Source organism: Prosopis cineraria, unplaced genomic scaffold (genome assembly GCF_029017545.1).
Source record: "Prosopis cineraria cultivar Desert tree isolate PC_DT_omini unplaced genomic scaffold, ASM2901754v1 PC13, whole genome shotgun sequence".
NCBI lineage: Eukaryota > Viridiplantae > Streptophyta > Magnoliopsida > Fabales > Fabaceae > Prosopis > Prosopis cineraria.
This window is the reverse complement of record NW_026555344.1, coordinates 9985923-10012045: the sequence shown is the minus strand read 5'-3', so window position 1 is coordinate 10012045 and position 26123 is coordinate 9985923. Positions and strand designations below refer to the sequence as shown.

Below are 26123 nucleotides of genomic sequence, written 5' to 3'. Positions count from 1 at the left end.
GCTTACATCTACTAATTTTTTTAGTTGAAACAACTAATTTAATATAATTCACTCGACAATCGCATTCAACCAGTATCACTCCATTGGTTTGAATATTTCTTCCCAACTACAATCACACTTGGAAGGTACACATTATTGCCAAATAGCCTTGTTATCCAATCACCCCTAGTCTTTAAACTAGAATAACTAATCCAAGTTCTTCAAGCAAGTCCAACAATGTCAAACAGAATATCCCATCATGAAGCCTGTGATAAATCTCCTAAATCTATTCTTTCAAAGAAATCATTGACCTGGGATCTCATCACTGGAACAAATAGAACTAGCATTCAAATATGAACAACCTTTTCACTTAGCTTTAGAAGATAATGTAACAAGCCTTCCATCATGCCATTAGTTTTCACTGTAAATTTAAGTACACCAGAAGATCTTTTTTATTTAACTTTAAATAATTATTTTCTAGCAAGAACTTGCATGTGCTCCATATTTGACTTGAAGGATGGATGCAAGGACAATGACTGCATGGAAAGTTCTGCTTCGGATCTTCTTTCATGATTGCAATATTTTTTCAGCAATGGGAAAGGAGGGAGCTATGTCAACAGGTACCTAAAATATACAACAAAAAGACTATTTAGTTATAGTCGAAAGTGCAGCATCTAAATTATAACTTTTCATTTCAATAAAACAACTCTTATGCAATGTTTGGTAGGTAGAAAGGTGCTTTCTAGAAAGGAAATGGTAAATCCAGTTATCTCATTTTGTTTCTAGGTACATTTCTTATTTTCTTTCTAAAAAATATTTTTCCATGTATGAAACATGCACGTAGTTTTTTATGTGTAGCCTTGAGCAGCAGGTATTCTTCTGTAAACTAGCTTTCTCAATACTGCTTTGTATGGAAAAAGAAAAATTAATTATTATGAGGATACTTATGAGAATACCATTATTTCTTTCAATAATATACAGAATTAATTACAAGGATTGTGCATCATGCCATCATCTGTTGATACTTCACAATCATTATCATTAATCAATGTTTAAGTGAGGCAATATCATGATAATGTTCAAAGAATTAATCACGTGAATTTCTTGCTTTATTTTCAGCTCCTTTTCTGTAGGATGCTAAGATACACTTATACTTCAACAACAACAACAACAACAAGCCTTTATCCCATTAGGTGGGGTCGGCTACATGGATTGCAAGACGTCATTGTGCTCTATCATTTATCAAAGATACACTTCAAATTTGGCAAAATAAGAACAAGAAACATATAACTTGATTGTCAAAAAGCATTGTCCCACTGCACATCAACCTATCAGGTTCGCAAATAACAGAGCACTATAATTACCTGAACAAGCTCCAACTTATTCAAAGAAACTTTCAAGGGCTCTGTGAGCACACCATATTTATTAAGAAGCAATCCTGCAGCCTCTTTGTCACCTTTGGCTTGTATGGTCAGTATCTCCCTGCTCAAACTCTCAACTGCTCCTTCAATCTTTGAAGAAACAAAATACAATTACTGCACCAATCTACTAAGTCAGATAAATGACAGAGAGGGAGAGAGACTTTAAGTCATTTATACCTTGGAAAAATCAACTGAAAATGTGTCGTCACTATGCAAGATAAATGCCCCTTTCTCAAATAACCAGTTGAACTGCAATGCCTGCCCCTTTCTAACAATATGACAACAGACAGAAAAATCAGATTATGGATGACAGTAGACAACAGATTGAGGAACAGAGTATAACTAGCTTACCCATGAGCTTCCTTTAAACCAAAACGTACTGACCGGAAGCATCCCGCAAGAAAAGAAACATACATGGACTTCAACAAACTCTTGGAAAGTAAGTCCTGAACTCAAACAAGCCATACATTAGCATTAGTTATGGCCCACAAAAGATGCTGTCGAGAAAATCTATGGAATGAATGGTCAAACGTGAATTGTAACTTCCACATGGCTAAAAAGCCACGTGAAATCTAGTTCAAGTGAATCACAGAAGGCCAAATTTGGCTGGCCAATGTCGACTGAGAGGAAAAGTCTAATAATTTTATATTATTCTGTGAAGGTTAACCTACAGCTTGATAAAGATATTTTGGATATCAATTAAACATAGCATAAAACAAGTAAATGCAATGCCCTGAAATATTTTAAAATTCACAATCAATTTCTTATCGGACAATAACTCAAGCAAGGACATTAAAAACAAAAATTACTTTGTGATAGCAAACAGGATCAGCAGTGAAAGATGTAGCGCAGGGCAAGGACTCCCTCCCCAAAATTTTGTTTTTTTAAAAAATCAATTGGTATTTAGAAAAAAAAATTGTTTTGCAAGTAAAAAAAGTTTAAAATGGGTTCCCCCCACAAACATTCAATATTATTGATTTCAATCCCCACCACACCACACCCCCCCCCCCCTGGCGGGGGGGAAAAATTCATGAAATCCTTGATCTGTCACAGAGGACTAGTTAATTCTAGTATGACCGTGGAGCTTAGAGATTATCTTAACGAGTTACACTGGCATCTCTTATTCATTAGGATAATTTTATTTCTCAAACTATCTTTGAGAATCTAAATTTTCGAGGGATCCTAGGTTAAAAATTAACTTCCCTTGTCTCTCTTTCTGGTCAAGTAGATAAATATACATTGTCCTTCATTACTTCTAGTTTTTAATTTTCCTTTTTCACTCTCCTTTCCCCTTATCACTTATTTCTTATTTCTTCTCATTGTCCAGGCATCCTATTCTTCTCTTCATTGTGATGTTGGCCCAGGGTTCACAGCCAATCAGAATATGCACAGGACACATGTATTCAATGATAATTAGCTTTAATCAACGACCTTGTAGATAAAGAACCTCAATGCCCAAAGACCAACTATGTCAGCTTTTGCTTCTTCCAAAGCAGAGTGGAATTCTTGCAATTCCTGTATCAAAAGAAAGAAGATCATGCATTAGTTATACAGTCAAATTGAAAATATTGATCCATCATTAAAAATGAGAGTTTGCTGCAGAAGTTCTGAAATCTACGCAAATTTTTGAAACAAAGCAAATCATAAATAAAACCGACCAATCTCACTGTAGATTTCTGACCATTTGGAAGTATTATGGTATGAGGTCCGATCCCATGGCAGCATTCATGGCAAATTGTATGGGTAAAAAATGATTCAAAATCTACAAGTTCTTGTTGTTCCTTTGCAACACAGACTTCAGCAATGGGCAGAAGAATATGCTTAAACCTGATTATGATAGGCAGCTGGTTTGTAAAAATTATCAACAAAAGATAACCATTCGTGTTGGTAATTTGAACAAACTAGGCATTTGAATATGAGAGTTTTTACTTTGCCTCTGAAACATTCTTAAGCATGACCATTGATGTTCCTCGATCATTTACTATACGCTCATCATTTGGCAGATTAAAAGCAACAGTCTGTGGTCCCTTGACATCCTGACAAATAATTCATGAATGTAAAATTTCCATTTTAATAACTTTTAGCCTGTGGTACTCATTAAAAGCAAGAAAATCTGGACACTGGATGGTACTTGCAGGTGAGACTAGCATTGCATTTTAAGAATGCGTCTTAAATAATAAATTCTTAAGCCTGTTTTCCCAGATCATATATTCATAGTGTTTCTTGTCATGATGTACTATAACCATGCTTCACTCATTAGGTTTCTATCAAGTGCAACCCATTTAAATCATGCTTGCAGCCAGTAACTGAGACAAAAAATTATTTCAAAATAAAATATCCATAGAATTATTTTCTTAATAACTCAAATCTTCGTTAATTGGCATCATAAGAAAATTATGAATATCACATTATTCTTGATACTCACCCCAGCATTATATATAAGCTGGATAACACGTATAGGTGCAGCATTTACATCTTCAGATTTGTACACACTGTCCATTGGGAGATTTTGCTCCAGCACCTTCAGTAGCAGAAATCTTTTGAGATTTGATAGCAGATATAAAAACTACTATAAAATGCTTCTGTGATAAGAATTGGTTGTAGGACATCACTTGCAAATTGTCACCAAAGAGTTTTAGTTGAGCTGTAGCTTGATCATCCCGAACTCCAATAAATGCTTCAAAGGTGGCCTAGAAGAATAGAAATTGAATTATTGAATCATAAAGTTAGAAGATACTCATTTTTCAAAGAGACTGCTTACGAGAAGTTGGCTAATCAACCCAACATGTGGAAAATGCAATAATTGCTAATAATAACGTAAACACTATAACATAGCAAACTCCAAAGAGTTGAGGCATTTTCCAAGTGTTACGTCCCAGATGTGTCTGGCATGGACACTATTCCTTTTTTACTGAAGTGTATGTGCTTCAAATGTTCCTCTTTCCATGCCTGAAAGAGATAAGCACTTGAAGGAAATGGCAATTGTAAAATAACTATTGATTGATTAAAGGGCTACAGGCAAAGTTCCATACTCTAAATTTAGTAGTGTCTGTCAGTATGCTATTGAAGCTTATGCTAAAGGAAGAGTAGCCTAACTTTCTAGCCTCATTCACCTCAAAAAATAAACTTAGCCACTCCTGTGCTTTCGTCCAAATAACTTGATATACCTAATATTTTGCTTGCTAATGTAATCTTGCTGGATATTATTATTGGATAAGTTATATCAAGGGACATAAAGAGAAGGCATGGTAGTCTCAGAATTTTCACTGCACAAGTGAGTCCCAACACCAGATTAACTGGGATTATCAAGGACCTCATCAGATTATGGGAAAGAGGGAGATTGCGTTTTAAACTTCTACCTGAGCGGGTACTCCCCTTCAGGTTGAAGCCACTGAAAAGGGGGGAACACTCAATTTAATTTCAGACGAATCCTCACATCATGCCACAAAATAGTGTTAAGTATAAAACAAAATTGCCATTTCACAGATGAGACATGAATATTTGAAATAAAAAATCTAAACTATCAAGATTCTTTGAATTAGCTTCCCAGTAATGACAATAGCTTCATTCAATAGTAATATGCATTCACATTAATTGTGTGAAGCATGATCATTTTATAGTGGAAAAAGATATAAAGTTTTAACCTTTTAAAAAAATCAAGCACACTAGCACAGGAGTCTACATTGTGTAAGTGATCTGTATGCAGTACAAAGCCTCAATCAAAGATTAATATTTACCTTATATCCAAATAGTTTATCTTCATAAGTCTCATATGGTCCAATAGTAACATCTAACTTAGAGTCCTGCACCAGAAAAGGGAAGAAGATCAACAATTATATGATCTTGAAATTTGCCATATGTAAAGCGCATTGCTGCAAACGCTAAATATTTAAATGCAATGAAGTCTATTCCACATATTGTGCATTATTGGTAAAAGCCTAATCAAGGAAAGAAGTTATTGAATTCAAAGGCCAAGGTCACTATTTAATGATGTGTATGACTATCTTCTCCGTCCTAGCAAGACTGATGACTAGCAACAGAAAAGATAGAGTGCAGGCAAGTGAATGACTACACAAAGCAATAGCAAATAATTCAGGTTGTTCATGGACCAAAACAGACCTTAGCTCCTTTTACAAATCCCATTAAACAAATTCCTTCTGATTTGAATTGCAGAACCCAAATTGCAATTCCTCTGAGGCTGGAATGGAATGTAACAAGAACTTTATTTCATCTAATTGAAGTTTTCAAGGGGGGAAGAGCAAAAGAATTGAACATAGTAATGCTTGCGCAAAGTTAAAATTAACGAAGTAAATAAATAAGGTGGTGCAACTCTCTCTCTCTCTCTACACACACACACAAAAGCTTAATCCTTGTCATCCAATTCTCCTAATTAAAGGAAGTTTCAGAATAAAGAATGATGGGATTGTGCTTGCTTTATTATCACTTGATGCCCAACAGGCTTTCAAGTAACTGAGAACGCTAGAGATATGGAATATAACCATTCCTCGGCCTTATCTAGAAGCTTAAGCTTTTGAGATGAAGAGGCCATTGACATTTATAGCCTGAATAAAATGGCCTTGTTCATATAAAAAAAAAGGGCTTGATCATCAAGTAATCATTCCAATAGGAAGGGGTTTGGAAATAGATTAAAGCAAAACGTGCATGTCTAGCTGCAGAGACATATTAAGCAGAAGTAACCCAGCAGTCATTAATATGCTTTCTAGTCATGCTAATAATGATAATAAAAATAAGATTGTTGAATGTTTTCTTAATAATCTTTAAATGGGTTTAAAACAAGGGATTGGTTAGACTGTATTCATCTTACATTCTCGCTGAGTAGTTGAAAAATCTTGCAGTAGGAAGTTACAGAAATGACTAACCAACTCAATCCAGGCTATATCTGAGTCATAGTAATCATTTGAAAGGAAAGCATCAGCCTTGCTGTGTAGCAGCCTCTTCAAACTAGATGTGGAAAAAATGAGTTAGCCAACATTTATAAATTAAAATATTCAGCATGAAGCACCCAATGATGGATTGATAATGAGCATAAGAAACTGCACCTTGGTGAGCTAGTGATGTTCCCAGCTTTATGCAATAACTCCGCAGCCTTTGCAAGAAGAGACTTGTATTCTTGAGAGTAAGGAACTATATAAAGATCATGGGCAGCACCCACTTTGTTATCTGTTGTATTAGAGTCCAGAAGAAATTCACTGTGTCTTTTAATAACACTGAAAAAACTTATTGCTTCTGTCTGTTGATCCTTTTCTAGACTGTCCTTCCATAGTTCAAATTCCTACATGACAGAAGCTCATTGTTTTCCATGTTGGAAAATCAAATTCCCAGCACATCATATTATTAGCATTAGTACCATTTTGTCCATGTCTGGAGGGTAGAAATTTGCACCGGGTGGTTTCTGCACTGGAAATGCAGCTCTATATTCCAGACCCTTCCAATTTTTAACTGGTTTTGTTGCATCTGGAAGCAACCTTATGGCTGAATCTGCAGTCGTCAAAAATGCCTGGTCTTCATCAAGGCTTGACCTGCCAACATACTGAAAGATTATTAAACATGCTGAAAAGAGATTTTTTTTTTTAATCAAGCCAAAATATTAAAACAAACAGAATTGCAGCACGCAAGGTAGCATGATATTTATATATTTTTCAAAAGAACCATATACTTTTGGAAACCTCAAATGAGAACAGCCATTTCAGTTCAGATTATCTTTCCCCAACTATTTTTCATTTTATTGACCAAAATAAGTTATCATGTTCATGATTCAAAGTTACACAATGTACATTCTTGAAGTGACAGAAATCTAACTGGGGTCAATACAAACAAAGGTTATCAATATTGAAGTCAATTGTAACAAAATCAAAATGACGTGTTATCCTGCCAAGGTGAACTGTGTCAAGAACTCTAGAAGAAAACATAATTGATAATTTTGAGCTTTTAATACTAAAAGCCCAATCTGCGGGGATAGGTGGCTACCAGTACAATGATCTGAGCCTTTATCAATGTACATAAAATGATTATGAGAAAAAAAACTATGCTGGCATAACCTTGCTTGAGGCAATATAGCAATGTCTCCCTCAAACAGAAGTAATAGTGAGAATATATGTTAAGATGACACCAGTACAATATATCAATATTATGGAATCTCGAATTAATTCCTATTAAATTTCAAATTCATCAACACATTTTACTCATCTTTATTTCCTTCTCTAAGCTAGTCAACTAGCTGTTCTATAAGTGATAATATGGTTTCATTGTTCAGATTAATTTATGGTTGATCTATTTTTTCAAATTCTTTCACTTTTAGGCTGGCTGAGCATGAATCAGTTTTAGCACCTCTAATTTGGCTCCTTGTATATGTGTCTCTGCTGGTTCTATTTGATTAAGAGATCAACAAGAGAAATACTCTTTATACCATTACTTCATCATTTTCAAACCATTTTATTCAAATGCATCAATGTCAGTAACATCGTTGTAAGCCATATTGTTTGGCATTAAATAGGAGCCTTGTCAAAGAAATTGTTAACCAATGGGGCCAATTAACAGTTGGAACTGTCTTGCTGACAATCTGGTGACACTGAATTGGCTGGTACTATTTATCCATTATAGGCTGAAATAACCTGACAGAGGTATTTACAGATGCAGTACAGCATCAGTAGTGATAGCTTAACACAGCATCAGTAATGTTAGGGTAAGCTGCCACGACTTACCATGGGGACTTGTTAATCTGATAATAGGAATATTTCAACTTATCTAACTCTGATCCATCAGCATGCTTCTTCAGCCAATCTCTTAGAACTGGATTACTGTACCAGGCCTGATTTGGAAGTAAACAGGTAAAAAAGACAAATATAAGTAACGTACATCACTACGAGCATCCATAAATCAAAGGAAAAAATTGAAATGGCCATGTGAAGCCAGAAATAAGTTTCCAGTCAAACTTTATAATGTGCTGAGAATAATATGATTATTAAACATCACACATGGTCTCCAGCACAACAATACACATACATAAAAGTTTTAGCAGCATAAATATAATGTTACAAATGTCATACACCAGACATGTACATGCATGCACAAAAACTTGAACAAAGGCATAAAAGCACTTCTATATGTGTATTGCAAACCAACCTGCAGATAAAAGAGTTCATCCATAACAGCTGCAGCCTTGACAATAAAAACAAGAGCCTCTTTGTCTGATTCAGAGAGCCCTGCCAGCTGCAAAATATAAAAGTAAATTTACTTCTAATGGATTAAGGGTCTAGGTCAAGTTTTGGAGAAAAGATTTTGTGAGTAGTTCAAGGATTTCTAACAAGTTACGAGCAATAGCAACTAATGGAGGGATCATATTCATTTAAATTTTGATATATTGGTTTATTTATTTCTGTAGAAAATTCATCCAACATCCTCCTAGTTGATTACTCTGATTTAACTGTAGTATGATGTCTTCAATTGAAGAAATAATCTCATACATCTCATAACAATTAGTCAACTATATGTAATCTCACCATATTCTTTTCTACTTGCCCAAAAGTCAATGAAATATTCAACCATTAGCCCACCATGGATGAATGTTTAATATAAGGTTTGTGAGTGGAGTGTGAAGCATTATTTTGGATCAAGATTCTATTTCTAAGAGAATAAAGAATCGAGCAAATTTTATGGTTGTGTTAAAAAAAAAAAAAACTTTTAGGGAACAGGAAACTGCTAATAATTTTTTCCTTGTATTTAAAACCAGATCAAGTGCATCAACCGTATTAAATCCTCCATACAAAATACATTACATTCACAGGCATCTTAGTTAAAGAGGAATGTGATGATAAAGGAAGTAGAAAAATAATGTCATACTGACGGGCTAATGTTACCTCAATCCAACAAGAGGAATAGACAAACTTTGTGTTGAAAGTAAAAATAGACCATAAATAGAGGCCAATCCAATAAAAAAAGTAAATAACGAAGGCAAATAACCAAAAATTCAACAACCTCTGCACTGAGGCTGTTAGGAGCATAACGTCTGAGTTGTTTTTGTAGACTCAAACTGCGTGCCACAGAATTATCTTTGTACCTTCAACGTATTTGCAAGAAACCACTATAAGCATATAATCAATGTGGAAAAATTTTAAACTCATTCAGCTTTCCTTACTGAATGCATGTAAATAATGTTTCCAAGACAGCACAGTTTTAAGACAACCATATGAATTAATAATAAAGGTATAGAACAGTACAAGGAACCAAACCAGAATAATGGTTATAAACATGCATAATAAAAAACAAAGGAGTTGTATAATTGTATAATACATTAATAGCAAGAAAATATTAAGAAATAACATACCTCATATCTATTATGTCAAAAAGTTGACCGTACTGTCCATAAACATCGTAAGGGACATAATCTGAATCTTCTTTGGCAAGTAACTGTTTGTATTCTTCATAAGAGATATATTTAACAGCAGAAACTTCAGTTTCCTATGATTTTAATAGAAAATTCACTTGAATCAGACCATGTAAGTTCACCATGCCAATCACTCATGCACTTAAAGAAACATATGAACGAAAATCCTAAAATTAGATTTGCATATTTAAGCATGATTGCTTATATAGGAACACACACACACACACACACACAGAGGAATATTATTATCATTCACTATTATCTTATGTAGCACTACCCTGAAAAATAATAAAATAATGCTGCTACTGTGACAAAAAACCATCCAAGAAAAACCAATGCACATGGTAAATTGAAGAACATGAAAATATTAATTAGGTCGCATGGTGCTCCACTTGGATGCTGGGTAATCTATTGAATCCCAGTCTCAACATTGATTGAGATGCAGTACATGAGAGATATACCCAGTTAATATCGGCTGATGCCCAAATAACATGACGAAACCATAAATGCACAAGATGACACCTTCAGTTGAGTCTAACCTTGAAAGTATCACGCTTTATTTCATGATTTTAAATTCTCTTTCTATAAAACACTAAAATTCCATAAAATAAAATGCCTTTGATTAACTACAACTTCATGTGAACATTTCCCCCATCACAGCTTATTAAGAGCAATCTCCATTTAGTGCATTAAATACTTGATGCTCCAAAAAGCACAAGCTTCTCACAACAATAAAACTCAGATCAATAATCTAGAGGTTGCCCAAAATCAGTTCTCTGGCACATAATAGACAAACCTTGATCTTAATGTAATAACCTCTAATCAATACAACCACAATGCCACACTCACAATTAAGTTGTGCATACATACACATGCCATATGATTGGTTCATAGGTTAAGTAAGCAATTATGTAAACAATAATTTTTGTTTCATTATCAGATAATAGTCATTTACAAATACTTCATAGAAAACATCAATCCTATACATCATCATGAATATCGAACAAACTATGGAGCATTATATTTCTGCAAAAAAAAAAAAGCACATAGACCACATCTGATGAAATAACCATCATAACATCAATATACCTACCATTTTACATTTACCATTTTAAGAAATAATGGAAAATATGTGATATATGAAAATCCATTTTGTTGACAAGTAAAGCATCCTCACCTGAAGAGTAAAGGCTTCCAGTGGTATTGGATCAAGAGTTGTCACTAGATATACATCATTATATTCATTATTAATATACTTTCCATCATTTATGACGCTGCGATTCATAATTGAAAAGACATTAGCTTATCAATAATGTTTAGATCCCCAGGAGTCAAGCAGTCAGATATAAAGAAAATCTTAGTCAGTAATGGAAAGAATTCTTCTTTGTAATACACAGTATGGAAATATTTTGCTATGCGGCTATGCCATTAACTATACCAATCCACCTGCTCTCAGCATTTCAAGACTTGTTCAAGTATCTGAGGTTAAATGCTAAAATTGTATGCAGTATCACATTTTGTCAAACAACATGAAGAAAATATAAGTAAAAATTAGACAAGCCACTCTTGAGATCCTTGGTTGAAACTTAAATTTTTTTTGTTCAAATGGTCCTTTCACACCATATAAAAAGCCAAATTGCCCAAGAAGTCTCAACTTTAAATTTTGTTATTCCAACTCTTCTTCATAAAAGCTATTATTGACCTTAGTCAAACAGATCTGTATTTGGATCAACTGAATCCAGAACAAATGCACAAGCTGCTACTTTGGATCAAATAAGAAACAGTCCCAAATTAGCTGTGCTCTTGTACTTAAATCTTAGGCATGTATTGCTATGAGTGTGTGCGGGCACACATGTGTAGGTTGATGTAATAGGATGCAAGTGATGGCAATGATGGTGATATTGGCATCTGCCAATAGTTCCAAAACTTTAACCAACCATAAAAGAACAAATTTCATATAATTTTCCCCAGACTCCAAAGGAGGAGAAAAATGAGAGCATGCAAGACTTTCTTCTATGTTAGTTACCATTCAAGCTAACTGCCAAATCTCCTGTACAACACTACAGAAACTAAAAGGTCAATAGTCGATAAGAATAGAGAATGTTTAAGGCATTCAAGGTTTCGTTTAAAGGAAAATTTTTGTGACAAAGTACATCAGGGCTACCACAAAGGAAGTGTTTTGATTTACTGACCACTCTTGAAGGAAAACAAAAATCAATTCAAATGCATCCTTTGGAAGGGTTACGCCTAACTCTTCTTCAAGCTCCCTCCTGAAATTTTTTTAAAAAAAAAAAGAGTCATGCAAAACTCGGTCTTTAATATGCATAATTCTGCAAGGATTACAACATTTATATTTTATATAGGCAATCTGTATATTTCATTCAAGATCGAGATTAAAACAAATAGGCAAGAACTACTTGAACTCTAATGTCATTCAAGCATACCCGCATCTCCAACATACGAATAAGATAAAAGGGTTCCCGGCTGCAATATATAATTCAAATCTAAATTGAAGAGTAAACATTTCTTAAAATTTAGTGGTTCAGCAGTGTAAACAACATATTTAGTGTTTTTAGTTAGTAAACCGTATTCATTGTTTTAACTTTAGAATTTATCCTTGCCAGAAAACAAGAAATGAGACCCCATACTCATTACCTAGGATCAACAAGGATGTTCAAAATCTGCCAAAAGTAAGATCAAGAACAAAATTTAGATGGAAATGAAACCCATTACCGAGCAGTTATCAGCGAGGAATCACCAGCAGCTATGTGTCCAGCGCTGGAGATATCCCACAAGCCTGCCCACGAATCCTTGCAGTCAGCACGTCGTTGGAGAAGCAGTTCTTGAGTGCTCTCCGCAAAAATCCATACATGAACAGCTCGATGGTAATCCCCATCTCGATGTACATCTCCTCTGTACATGAAGTGACAGACTAGAATTAAGGAGCTGATATTTCTACTCAAACAATAATCTAAGAGCAGAATGAATGGAAGTATTGTTCACCATAGATGTCGTGGCAGAATAAAAGAAATTCAACTAAACTCGATTAGATAACTTGGTAGAAGGACTAGGACAATCCCTAGCCTTAGAATTTGCAACCGAATACTATAATCTACGGAGAATGATAAGCTAATTTGAATAAAAATGCAAACATCTCAATACCCATCGTTAAAACTCAAATCCCGTACAAAATTTTCGTGCGTTTTCTCGGCGACCAAACAGAGGAGTGAAAGGGGAAGACAAAGGAGTCATAACTTACCTGGGCTTGGAAATCCCAGTTTTACGGCCAGACTTGGTGAGAACGTCGAGGTGCTCTTCTTGCTTCTCTATGTGTTGAGCTGCAGAATCAGCCATTGATAATCAGCCCACACCAACAGTCAACGAACTTGAAATGATACTGATCTATATCGTTTTCTTGCTTGGACCCTATATAATATTATTCCAGTGTGATCTTCGCTTCCTTTGAAAAGGACGCAACGCATCACTGTCACTGTCACTCTCTCTCTCTCTCTCTCTCTCTCTGTGCATACGTTATATATGCATATAATATATATATTCCAGTGTGATATTCGCTTCCTTTGAGAAGACGGACGCAACGCATCACATTCCTCCCCCCTCACTCTCCTTTTCTCTGTTTTTTCCCCCTTCCCCCCTCTTCCGTTATATATTTTTTCAGGTGAATTTTCATTTTCTGTCTTAAAATTCAAAAATATCGTCTTTCATAATTATAAAATGATATATTTTTATAAGGGAGAATAATCTTTTAGTACAAAAAATTTGATTTAATTTGAAAGATAATATAACTTTTAATGTTTCAAGTTTGTTTCAATTATTGATTTTGTTCTTTAAGTTTAATTTCTATCAATATAATCCCTTAAGTTTAATTTAATTATTAATTTGGTTCTTATTATTTAAAAAGAAAGTTATATTGTCAAAATTTGTTAACATGAATAATAAAATATTGATGGAAGCCATGTAAATTAATAAAAGGTATAATTATTTAAGTAAGAAAAAAATCAAAAAACAGACTTTGAAATTAAAAAAAAAGAGAATAAAAAAAATAATGTAAAGGATTATATTAATAAAAATTAAACCAATATGATGGCCAACCATGTCCATGATCGTTTCTCCTGACGTTACCAAACCCAACACCAACAATGTGGGTTTCATTCCCACTAACGGCTCTACTATTGTCCAAGAAGCTCCCTCTCTTTATGTTTCAATTGCCTCCAATGCCACTCTCAATTGCTTCATCACCTTGTTGTAATTGGTGTTAGTGATGTGTTCTCTGTGACTAGCGACTTCAATCTCATGCTTCTCAATCACCCGATAGTGGTGGATTCATGCAATACTCTTGTAGTTGAATGAACGGTGGTGATGATGTGTTGTAGAGAACGATACCGCACTTCATGGTGCCAAAGACAAAGGTGATGATGAGTCGCAAGAACAATATCTTCGATCCCTTCTCCCTCAACGTATAGGATCTTTTCCAAGACTTCACTCTCTCTCCTTCATGCTTTCACCTTGTGTTCCACCTTCTTTGCATGTTCCACCTCATAGTCAAACTTGTCTTTATTCTCCCTTGTCTTTTTTCCTTAGAAATAGAGACGAAGGGCCTGTATCTTCGAGGAGAGAGAGACGATGAGCTTTTTGATCTAGGGATTGTAAGGAACCCAGAAATTGATGAGGTGAACCGCATGGCGGACAGGGGAGAAAGCTGGTTAAAAAAAGAAAAAAAAAAAAAGATGGAGCCGGGGGGGGGGGGGAGTTGGACAAGGAGAGAGAGTTGGCTGAGACAATAGATGTTACTTTCTCCACTTCATCACCCTCAAGCACTCCCTTATCTCAGCTTGTGTGTGTTCTTAGTTGAAGGATGATTTGGAATGAAGGTGATCAGAGGATGGAGACAGAGATATTGGTCGGATGAGGGGGAGGGAAGGAGAGAAAATTTTTTATATTATAAAAAATAAAATTTTTTTATATTATAAAAAATATTGGCGGGTCCCACTACGCAATATTGTATAAAAATATTAAATAAGTCAAATGTAAGCTACATTGTAAAAAAAAAAAAAAAGTAAGGTGATAAAACAAAGAATATTTGAGTTTGAGAGATACAAATAAATCATAGTTGAATTTAGAGTTTTCAGTGACATTTCTCGTATAAGTGATGAGCAAAAATGACTCTTAACTCATATACTTTACACATTTGATTATTTGGAGAGTTAATTTATGTTTTAAAATTTAAAGGACTTGCATGATAATATAAGAAAGCATAAAGGATCAAATCAATAAAAATCAAACTTAAAGAACCAAATCAATAATTAAAGTAAACTTGAGGGATAAAAAAAATTCATTATTCCTAATATGAATTTAGGGTTAAGGTTTAATTTTTTTCATGTATTTATTTTTTAAAAATGTTAGGCATCCTGTACAATTAAGTGAGATAATTCTTTTTTTAAATTATTTTTTAAAGGAGCAAAAATACTCTTCTATTTGCATGCTGTAGAGTCTTCCATTATCTAGTGATGTGGCGTATCACGGACCTTTTCTCACGGAAATTCTTCCCCTATGCTTGCTCTATTAAATCTTCTTCCTCCTCTTGCAAAGTCAATCAACAAGACCTCAACCTTGTGTCCAAGCCCTTCAAATTAGTCTTTGGATTCAACATTTCTTGGTTATCCCATTGTTTCGATGATCAGTTTAAGGCTCTAATAGCTTGCTTCCAAGAATCTCCGTGGGGCCATTCCGTGGAAGTTTTTGAAGAATATTTCAGACTTACAAGTTCATGATCTCTTTAAGAATTCTTTTAAAGGTCAAGTGCCTCATTGGTTTTGGGCAAGCTTTGACTCACTAGAGGTCAACCTTTCCTATAATAGGTTCAAAGGTAGCATTAATGGCTCCTTGGCCGCCTCTGCTCTTCAAATGCTTAATCTCTCGCACAATAGGTTCACGAATCATGTTCAGCTTTCTAGGTTTTCAAAGCTGAAAGTTCTTGACCTTTTTCATAACAATATGAAATACCTGCTTTGTAGGTTTTCAAAAACTCACCAACTTGAACCACCTTAACTTATCAAACTGTGAAATCAAAGGAAATGTCAAACCTATCTCTGTTTTGAAGTCATTGAATTACTTAGATCTCTTAAATAACCACTTGAACGGCACTTTCCCTTATGATTTCCCTTGTCTTCGTAGCCTTCATTTCTTGAACGCGAGCTAAACTATTAGAACTGAGGTGGGTGAGTTGAAACTCTGCCCTTCCGCCTCTAACCATTGGTCTATGGACGCCTTTGCCAACGAGTTCGTGCTGTATAATACCATGTTCCCCTTCTCCGAACACTTCCCGCAAATGTATTTCGACTTTAAATTCATCGGCGTTGCCATTTCTTTTTGCTATGAGTAGAGCCATGTCACTGGTAATGGGATGCCACATCAGAAGTGAACGATGAGTCATGGCTTATAGGTTGGATAGCCGGAAAATGGGAGAACAAATGGCACACTAACACTAATAGAAGGCAATTTTTCTTTGATAAAAAAAGTTTAGGAAGAGAATTGTCTAACTTAAAGATATAGAATACCCAATATTTTTTAAAAATAAGTATAAAGGTAAAATTAGACTTTAACTCTTAAATTTAAGACTAAAAATTTTAAAATTTAAGTGAAGAACATTTGATAGTTAATAATATCATAAAATTGCATAATTATCTTTTTTTTTTTTAAATATTTCGTGTTAACTTTTGAAACATTAGTAAATTACCAAAAATGAGTATCAAATCTATGCAACATGTCTTTACAATATTAAAATTTAAAAAAATTAGTTGCAAGTTTTCCACATATCAATATTAAAATTTGGAAAGTTAGTGTGAAATTCCCGTGTTTATATGTATGAGTTAATTAATTTGTTAAAATTTTTTGTATTAAGATCTTACATCGATTGCAAAATTAAAAATTTTCATATGTCAATATCTAATTTTAAAAAGTCAATGCAAAATCTCAAAGCATTGTTGCAAAGATTTTAACTCAAATTTTGTCACTTACTACTAACCATTTAGTAATTTGCAACCAGCTTTCTAAAATGTAATACGAAACATTTTAGGAAAGGGGAAATTATACAATTTTATATTATTATTATTAAGACTAATGAGTAATGACCCTTTACTGGAATTTTATATTTTTTTGTCCCGAAAGGCCACTATCATGATTCAAACGACATAGTTGTGATTTTTAATGAATGATCCTATCTTATTTGCCCTTTTCATACATGAATTTAGATTAAGCAGAGGTACCTTCTGATTTTCATATCCGCAAAAACATTGACTCTTTTTTTTTTTTTATAAGCGAGGGGAATGAAGGAAAATTTTAATCACTTCATGAAGAGAGAGAGAGAGAGAGAGAGGAGCGGGAGAGAGAGAGAGAGAGAGAGAGAGAGAGACGAGAGCGAGAGAGAGAGAAGTGGAATCAACGTTTTTAGTTAATTTTTCTATTTTTATTAAAATTTTACAACCCTGCTTGCCCATTTTTTTAAAAAAGTAAACTCATTAAAATTTTACTTCCCTCCCTTTTAATACCCTTGAACCAATATTAATACCTAAAAGAAAATAAAATATAACAACAGTCAATACATCAACAAGTCTTAAATAGTGGACTTATGCTTAATTCTTTTAAATTTATAAAAATGGTAAAATATTCAAAAACTTTTTCTCTATAAGTTCTTAATATTTTAAATCAACAATGGTATATTTATATTCATTAACTTTATAAAAGAAGCTAATATTTTTCAATTCATTAAAATAACGTGTGACGTGACCGTTAAGTTTTAAAAATAGAACTTAATGGATTATGAAATGTTAGTCTCTTTACAAAGTTAATGAACACTTATACACCTATGTTGATTTAAAAGATGCAAGGCTCTTAAATTTTAGTGTGTTAATAATATTAATAACAATAGTTTATTATATAATAAAAAATAATAATAATAATTTAAAAATTTATATATATATTAATTTAATTTAAAAACAAAGCATTTTAAAGATATAAAGTTAAGTATATAAATTATCCCAATCAATAAACATTAAACAGAGGCTCCAAAGTTTGATGAGTTAACATCTAGAAAATGTTAGTTAACAGCTTCCGATATCAATCTCAAAATGCAGCCTAATTTTCTCTTGGAAGCCACATGTAGAGCCAAACCACTACACGACAAAAGATGTGTTGTATAATATCATAAATACTTACCCTTCAATTTAATTATGTTAATGATATTTTAAGCGATTTAAAGGGTATTTAAATAAATTAGAAAATGATTTATAATCAACTAAAGCTTAGAAGAAGATAAGAATGAGCTGTCTTTATAATAAAATTTTTTAAGGAGCAAATGATAATATAAAAAGTAGACATCCCAAACTTTCTATAAATTTTTAATTCAGAATTTTGAAAATGTGTGTGAAATTAATTATGAAGTTGGGTTAGTGAAATGATACTATGGTTGCTAATGAGTGCACTTTGGTTGCGATGAACAGCACATTTTCAGACTTAAATGTTCTTTCACAAAAAAAAAAATGCAAAAATGAGGTTTTTGAAAGGTTTAGGGCGATTTTGAAGGACTTTTGCTAGAGTTTTGGAGTTCCTGATATTAGGGCATGAACTTTTGCTCTCAATCACTCAATATAACATTTGTAATATATCTCCTACCCTCTAATCTCTTCTTTAAACAAGTTTTAGTAGTGATTAAATTAGGATTCAAATCTAAAGCAATCCCAGCCATGTTTATCATAAAAGCGTGCTTAACTCCAAAATTCTTGGATTGTTTTGGATTAGATTAAGTTAATAACAATAATAAACCATGGTTTAGAGTCAACTGCAATGCTAATTAATTAAGTTTAAAACTTAATGAAGGTTTAAATAAGTTAATGGAAGTAAGTTTGATTTTGCTTTTGATTAATATACTTAATAGAGGTATTAGACCTTAATCGTGATTGAGAGCTAATTAATGAAGATTAGCCATTAAGAAGTTTATAATTCTATTGTGGATTTAACACTAACTCTTAGAACTTTTTTACTTAAGAGCTTTCTTGGAGTCCAAAGTGTACTCTTAAGGTGGTAACCTAAGAGTTGAAGTAGCTAGGAGTTAAGTTCTTTTTAGATAATTGTTTTTGCAATTATAAGTTATATATTGTTAATTGTGATAAAAATGATAATGTGGTTTATACAAGCATATTGGCATTAATTGTTATGAAGCATGTGATTTGTGGTTATGAGATTGTTGATGATGACATAGAAATGTTAATTTGATTTGAGTTGAATGGTTTTGCCATGTGTTAAGGTTTGATGGCATTAATTATATAGCATGACTGAATAAATTTCAATGCAGTTATCAAGTATAATGTTTATTGGTCTGTGACCACTATAATTTGACAAATAAATTTTTGTATGTGAATGTATAAGCATTGATATGAAAAAGTGGATGTGTGATTAAGTGATTCAGTGCTTGTTTGGCATGATGTTATAAGTTGAGTAAGGATATATGATTTGATAGGGTAATCATATGCATGAGTAAGGTTGTAAAATATATATATTGATGATGTATTATTGTGCATGAGTTTACGGGTATTGGCATGAAATTTAAATATTGGTTAATTATCCTTGACTTAATAGGATGAGCTTAATTATAAGATAAGTTAATCGAGCAACATTGATGGTAAGTTATTAAATAATGTGAGCATATGCATGATCATGAATGGTTGAGAGTTCACCGAGATAATAGGACATCATGAAAATCCATGTGGTACTCATTAGCACTACAATGCCTTGATATTTTGGTTCTTGATACTTACTTGGACTGGGCAAAATGACACCCGTTGGGTTTAAAATGGGAGAATCTATGGTCCCAAAAGTTAATATGAGGCCTTAGCTGGGTCACCCCCTCACACTTGAAGAGTGAAGCTAATTTAACACACAAAGTTAGTTCTACATATTTTAATATTCCATTAATTTAGTCAGAAAATATAAGAGAGAAATAAAGATGGAATAGATATAATCTTGCATAATTATATCATTTCATTAGTAGCAGTAATTAACTATTTAATTTGTTTGCATTTAGACTCTTGAAATCACCCTAATTAGGGATCCAAGTAATTAATCAAGTAAGGTTGAAGTCACTTTTTACATGTTTACTTGTTATTAACGCAGGATTTTTGTGGTGAGTGCTTGGTACATGCTGATTGTGACGAGTAACGTTGCTAGATGCAATGAGCGAGTCATGGTGACTTGCGCTGCAATAAACATGCCTCTAGTTTGGGGTTAGTGTGTCAATTCACATATAACCGCAGCTAGGAAGCTTTAGCTACATCAAGCTAGTGCAAACTCCAAAAAACTATTATGTTCTTCACTATCCCTCTCTCAATACTAAGTTGCATACTCCATGTTTTCAAATATTCTCAATCATTCTAATTGCTGAAAAATATTATTTATTTCTTCAAATACCTATGTAAGACCCTAATTTCAAGTCCGATCTTTATATTTATTTTAAACTTTAAAGTCATAGTTGACCATTCTTTTTAAATTATCAGTTAGTGGAGTTAATTAGGAGTTAATAATAAAGGTTATTATATGTTGCCTCTTGTTGCTTTCTTTCCATTGCCATTTTAGTTCAATTGAGATAGCTCCAAACAAGGGGGAAAAAAAAACCGTCAAAGCCTGCATGCCTGATAATTCATCCCATGACCATCCAATTTTTCTGCTGATAAAAGAAGGTTGCGTTCAACACTTTTAATTACACTGTCTTCATATGGAAGGACTTTATTCCCTGTGATTTATACAAGATCATCGGCATCGGTAGAACATCTCGGCAAAGCAGCTACCGTACTACCAAGTACAGAGTAACACCCTTGAGATGGTTCTGTATATAATTTGGTTCAACCTGCAAAGTTGAAACAATAGTACTTGGACAGGAAGTTCTGGACCGTTCACCTTTGTTGTAATCTGTCTCTAGCCTAAAATTGTAAGTGGAAACACAATTCTAGAATGAACCAAATATTGCAGACATTTTACCTCAAGCTCCAGAGGAGGAGAAGACAACCAGGACAACTCCGGAACTTGTTTTAGGTTTATGTTCCGAGGTAGAAACATGACGATATTGGGAGTGATAGCTTGAGCAACCTGAAACAAAGTATAACTGCAAAAAGGATTAACCTTTTTCCACCTCAAAACAACAAGTCTTATGTCACCAAATTGGTTAGTTAAATAAGTGGTTAAAGGGTAAAATTACCTTTAAATTATAGGTCTAAGAGCGTTTGGAACCTTAAACTCATTTTTAATACAATATTTCTGTTCAACATTTAAAAATGATGCAATGTTACTTTTACTGTCAATAAAAATTAATTTTGACCATTACTTGACTAAAAAATTATAGAAAAGTATCATATAAAAAATTATAATTTTTTTGGCTCTTTTCTGTAATTTTTGACATCTTTTTTTGTAATTTCTAGCCAATTAATATTCAAAATTCACATTTGTTAATGGTAAGGGTGACATTGCACCATTTTCAAATGTTGAAAAAAAAAAATATTGCATTAAAAATGAGTTGAGTCCTTAACACTCCTAAACTCATCATCTAAGGGCAAAATTACCATTCAGCCCTTGAATGAATCACACAACATCATTGTATTTTATCAATAAATAACTAAATCCTAAATGAGAGAAAAAGAGATCCACCAACACCCTGAACATTTACTGGCATGTTACATTTGAGTCAACTAAAGATGGATCCAAATATGTCTTGAGATAGGGAAGTTAGTGCCAGCCTAAAAATCAATAACCAAAAAGAAAAGAAAAAGAAAAGCAATGGTTGGCTAGATTTCAAAGGCAAAAGATCCATAAAATCTAAGGTTTCAGTGAGATTCAATCATTACAGATTCATAAATGCATAACAATTCCATGAAAACCAGTAACAGAAGTTTGAATATCTAATTGGCGACAATACTGGCTTAAACACATCTTTGTTCCCCTAGTTTCATGCAAGTTTCACTTCAGCCCACGTAGTTTAAAAAACAACGTCCTCCTATTAAAAGAGTGAACCAAATTTGTTCTTCTGCCTTCTTGTTTATATAAAATATCATAACAATTTCAATATATTGACTTCAATGTCAAGTTCGGAAACAATATTGTATAAGTCCACAATTATTATTAACATTAAATTTGTATAGGTTTAAGATACAGAAAGGAAACTGACTTATTTTAAACAAATAAGATGACCACATTGCCTAATTTTTAAACCAGGGGAACCAAATATAACTTTCAGGGAACTAGAGAGATCAACAGTACTTTTAAGCTGCCACTGACATTCTGTTTGGCATTAAAAAAAAAAAAGAAAAGAAAAGGCCACCACACGCTGATGTAAATGGGAATTGAAGGCAGCAAAGGGGAAGAAGGAAAAAAAAAAAAAGGTTGTAGGGCAAATTGGTCTTGGAAGTTTTCCATGGAGCACAGTTGGTATCCTTAACTTTTGATTGGCACAATGTTATCCTGGAAGTTTCAAAAATGGCAGTGTCACCCTATAATAACATTTGACTAGCAATTAACGCTGGTCAGATGTTAACACAATGGCATTGCACCACTTTTTAAACTTCCAGGATAACATTGTGTTAATTGAAAGTGAAGAATACCAATTGCACCTAGCAGAAAACTTCCTAGGTAAATTCGTCCTATAACCCAGAAAAAAAAAAAAGGCTATAAGTTAATCTGACTCAAAATCAAACAAGCGATTACACAAATTTCTAGGAAAGTTTAGCATTCAAGGTACAAGTAAGCGTGACATACCCATCTATCGGCTTAAGTAACTCGAGTGTAAATGTTTGAATGTCCTTATAAGAAGGACCGCCCCATGGCGGTGAAAGAAACACTATATCCCCCTGAGAATGAAAGCATAAAAGTAATAGTATCATCATAGTATAGTAAAATGAATCGAGTTATTGTGAATGAACATGATTCTCAAAAAAGTGACAATAAAATTTTGCCTTCAGCGACGGAGCAAGTGCGAAAAAATCTCCAACAATGAAATCAATATATTCCTCAACTCCATATACTTTTGCATTATTCATGGCCAGCTCAACTTTTACAGGATCTATGTCTATGGCAATAACATGACAGGCCCTGAAAATTGATATAACAAACTATGAGAATTAAGATACTATGTTGTGTTTATACACACATGCGCACACGCTCATCATTTAGTTCCTGCACGGTTCCACAGATTTAACAGTGTCAAATTATGTGATAATTTGGAAGAAGCAGTTTTGGGCTAGGTTAATTATAAATTGTATAAGTCCATGTCAGTAAAATAAAAAACCATTTGGATTTGCTCATGGTCATTATGAGTATCTTTCAAATTAAAAAGACTAACATTGCAGACGGATCAAATAGAAGGGATGAATAACAACAAAAACAAATTATAGGACTAAAAACAAAATACAATTAAAGTATAGGGACCCAAAGTAGTATTTTCCTTTTGTGTGTGTCTCATCTAGTTCCTGTAAGGTTCCAAAGCAAAAGCATGGAAATGAAGGTTTAAGATAGTAACCAATTCTAACCCATCGCACTGCTTTCAAATCAATAGCTCCAAACAGGTGCAAACTGCATGAACAAATACAAGCTGTTCCGACAGAATATACTTTTATACATAAACACAGTCAACCAAAGTCAATATTAAAAATAATAAATTTAAGTTGGTCACTAGCAGAGTTCTTGCATTGCATTTTTACCATAAAACTACAATGCACCATTTTCAGCTTAGTTTATAAATGTTGGGGGAAAAAAATTCATCTGCTTTGTCAAAATTTGTCAAGTGCTCAAGTGCAGTGTATTAGGTTTGTAAGAATTGATTATAAGTAAAATAAAATTATAAAGTAACACAAATATTCTAACTTTATAACTAATCCTGAGCACTCCATGGAGTTAGGAAGAGCGAGGAATCCAAGTCCAACAAGCACACAAGCAATTCGATGCTGCCAAGGAGAAGGTGGCCTTCAATAATGTAATGTAGTATACTTCAAGGCTCAGACTAGGAAAGCAATTACTCAATTTAGAATATGACGCAACAAATAGTACTTTAATATACTGAGATAGTGAAACTTTTAGTCTCTTAAGTTAGCCTCAATTATCAATTTGGCCCCTTAAGTTTAATTTTTACTGATTTGATTATTTAAGTATATCTCAATTATCGATTTAGTCTTTATTGTTTAAGGAGGATGTAACATTGTTAAAATTTGCTGACATAAATAGCAAAATATTGATGGTAGTTACATAAGTTAATGAAAAGAAGTGTCATTATTTAGATAGGAAAAAAACACACCCATAAATTTTTTAAAACAAAAAGAACAACAAACAGGATAAGGGACTGCGTTAATAAAAATTACACTGATTTTAAGGTTAATTTGTTCTCATTGAGCTAGGTATAATTGTCAAGTCACCAACATACTTTACACATTATATTAATTTAAGAGTATATTTGTATTTTTTCTGTTACAAGAGTATAGTATATTTGTGTTTTAAAATTGAAAGAACTAACATGATAATTAAATATAACTTTAAAGGACTAAATTAATAAAAATTAAACTTGAGGGAACAAAATAATAACTAAGGAAAATTTAAGTAATAAAGCAGATTGGTCATTGAACTCAAGACACTTATTCAAAAAGTTAAAAATTAGAACCATAGTCATCGGCCATATGCAAGGTATTTTATTAAACATGTCAAAGGAATGGCTTCAACTGTTTACCGGTTCAAACAGTCAGGATTTCAATACTATGCTATGCTAGTGAAAGTTTCATCATCCCTGATGCATTATATGTCAAGTTTCAGAATATTAAAGCAAGTACTGAATTTAAGCAAAAATAATAAGAAATAAATTTACTTTGCGGCGAACTGAATAGCGTTTCCACCAACTCCAGAGAAGGAATCAATCACAAGGTCATGATCTGAACACCTCTGAGCATGTTTAATGGCAATTTCTTCGGGTGTTACAGAGAACCAACCTTCTTCATCCATTTGGATGCCTTGGTCGTATTTCGAGAACAGCCTGTATCGTTGATGCCAATATTTCTTAGTAAGTGGGCAAATTCCTTCCTTCGAACCCTCTGACTTTCTCAAACCCTTGTTAGCTGAGAAAATAAAATCATCCGTTGGCACTGTTTCTGCAAGATCCTCAACAATTCTTCTTCTTCTTCTTCTTCTTTTCTTGAAAACGAACAAATTTCGAGGATAAGCATGAGAAAATTTGTTTACCTCGTTGTGGTCGGCTTAGGTTTGAAGTTTCTGAAGTCGTCATCCAGGCCCTGTCTAGTGTCTACAGCGTTTACTGTCCGAGCTTTTCTGCTTCTCCAACAAGAAAACACAAAGCGACAACTTTTCGGATACGAGGAGGTAATTCAAATTTTTAATTTGACTAAAGGAAAAGAAAAAGAAAAAGCAGATTCTCTGAACATTTTTGAGAAACTCACATAGAAGGCCCATGTATAGATTCTAATTTTCTCAAAATGAAATGTATAAATAACTCTCAAGTCACAAAGACTATAATTGTAATTAATTTTGATGTATAGTTACTAAAATATCCTTCTTCAGCAAAAATTAATTGTAATTTAAAAATAATTATACGTGAATTCTTTGATCTTTTTTCTTAACAGGAACAGCTATTGGTTTGTTTTTTCTTCCATCTCCTGTTTTTATTTTTTACCGATTGAAAAGTGAAAACAAATTTGTTATCTCAATCTTTCGTTTCATGTGATTCAACTCTTTTCTTTTTATCAAAAAAAATTTACACTATATAAATAAACAAATTTAATTTTAAATATAAAATTATTAATTTAAAATCAAAATTTAAATATGTGAACCCAAAGTAAAAATATCGCCAACTAATTTTAGTTTAAATAATCCTTAGGTCACTTGATACAACTATTCACACTTCCAAAAAAAAAAATTACTTCGTAAGAAGTAAGTTTTCTATATGAGTGTAACATTTCAAGAAATTTATACATATCTTGATTATTTAATATTTTTTAAAAAAATTAAATTTATTTTATGTATAATATCAATGGCATAAATAACTTGGTTGTTTAAGAGGTTTAATTATAAAAGGCATTTTTCAAAAAATTAATATAAAACTCTAGATTTACCTGACAAATTACTTCATGACTTATACAGAAGTTGAGTTTCCAACTTTTCAGGATCAAGTAGAACTATATTACTTAACCTCAGAAACCTTGTTATGTAATGTCTTTTTATCTTTCTGTATAACTTGATCCTTTATTCAAGAAAAAGAAAAAGAGAAA

At 33.1% G+C, this 26123-nt stretch overlaps 2 protein-coding genes across 5 annotated transcripts; both read right to left on the bottom strand.

Moving 5' to 3' along the window:
* Positions 1-320: 320 nt before the first annotated feature.
* Positions 321-13400, bottom strand: LOC129290752 (nudix hydrolase 3-like). 3 transcript variants are annotated; one of them, XM_054927698.1, is made up of 21 exons: positions 13064-13391; positions 12538-12717; positions 11997-12074; positions 10982-11078; positions 9745-9878; positions 9396-9477; positions 8544-8630; positions 8123-8229; positions 6769-6940; positions 6461-6693; positions 6281-6362; positions 5138-5203; positions 4013-4090; positions 3826-3921; positions 3330-3436; positions 3059-3227; positions 2832-2915; positions 1752-1846; positions 1578-1668; positions 1344-1490; positions 321-603 (listed from the first exon to the last, which is right to left on the bottom strand). In XM_054927698.1, the coding sequence occupies exons 1-21, from the start codon at positions 13156-13158 to the stop codon at positions 547-549; spliced, it is 2337 nt and encodes a 778-aa protein (XP_054783673.1). In that variant the 5' UTR covers positions 13159-13391; the 3' UTR covers positions 321-546. The 3 variants fall into 3 exon arrangements, with proteins under 3 accessions (XP_054783673.1, XP_054783674.1, XP_054783675.1); XM_054927699.1 differs by lacking the exons at positions 3059-3227; positions 3330-3436 and having other exon boundaries at positions 13064-13395; XM_054927700.1 differs by lacking the exons at positions 321-603; positions 1344-1490; positions 1578-1668 and having other exon boundaries at positions 1751-1846; positions 3082-3227; positions 13064-13400.
* Positions 13401-20520: 7120 nt separating this feature from the next.
* LOC129290549 (uncharacterized) lies at positions 20521-25264 on the bottom strand. 2 transcript variants are annotated; one of them, XR_008588444.1, is made up of 6 exons: positions 25081-25264; positions 24710-24956; positions 22815-22950; positions 22618-22709; positions 20851-20958; positions 20521-20719 (listed from the first exon to the last, which is right to left on the bottom strand). XR_008588444.1 is itself a non-coding variant. In XM_054927342.1 (6 exons), the coding sequence occupies exons 1-6, from the start codon at positions 25121-25123 to the stop codon at positions 20657-20659; spliced, it is 705 nt and encodes a 234-aa protein (XP_054783317.1). In that variant the 5' UTR covers positions 25124-25254; the 3' UTR covers positions 20521-20656. The 2 variants fall into 2 exon arrangements, 1 of the variants encoding a protein (XP_054783317.1); XM_054927342.1 differs by having other exon boundaries at positions 20851-20974; positions 25081-25254.
* Positions 25265-26123: the final 859 nt, after the last annotated feature.

Bases quoted from the DNA above. Each gene is read 5' to 3' on its own strand.
- LOC129290752 (XM_054927698.1), bottom strand. From the start codon at position 13,158: ATGGCTGATTCTGCAGCTCAACACATAGAGAAGCAAGAAGAGCACCTC. The intron at 6,941-8,122 runs GTAAGTCGTGGC...GTATGTTGGCAG, and splicing joins CAGATTAACAAGTCCCCATG to GTCAAGCCTTGATGAAGACC. The intron at 5,204-6,280 runs GTTAGTCATTTC...TTTCTGGTGCAG, and splicing joins ATATAGCCTGGATTGAGTTG to GACTCTAAGTTAGATGTTAC.
- LOC129290549 (XM_054927342.1), bottom strand. From the start codon at position 25,123: ATGACGACTTCAGAAACTTCAAACCTAAGCCGACCACAACGAG. The intron at 24,957-25,080 runs GTAAACAAATTT...TTATTTTCTCAG, and splicing joins CCTAAGCCGACCACAACGAG to CTAACAAGGGTTTGAGAAAG. The intron at 22,710-22,814 runs GCAAAATTTTAT...TTTCATTCTCAG, and splicing joins CACTTGCTCCGTCGCTGAAG to GGGGATATAGTGTTTCTTTC.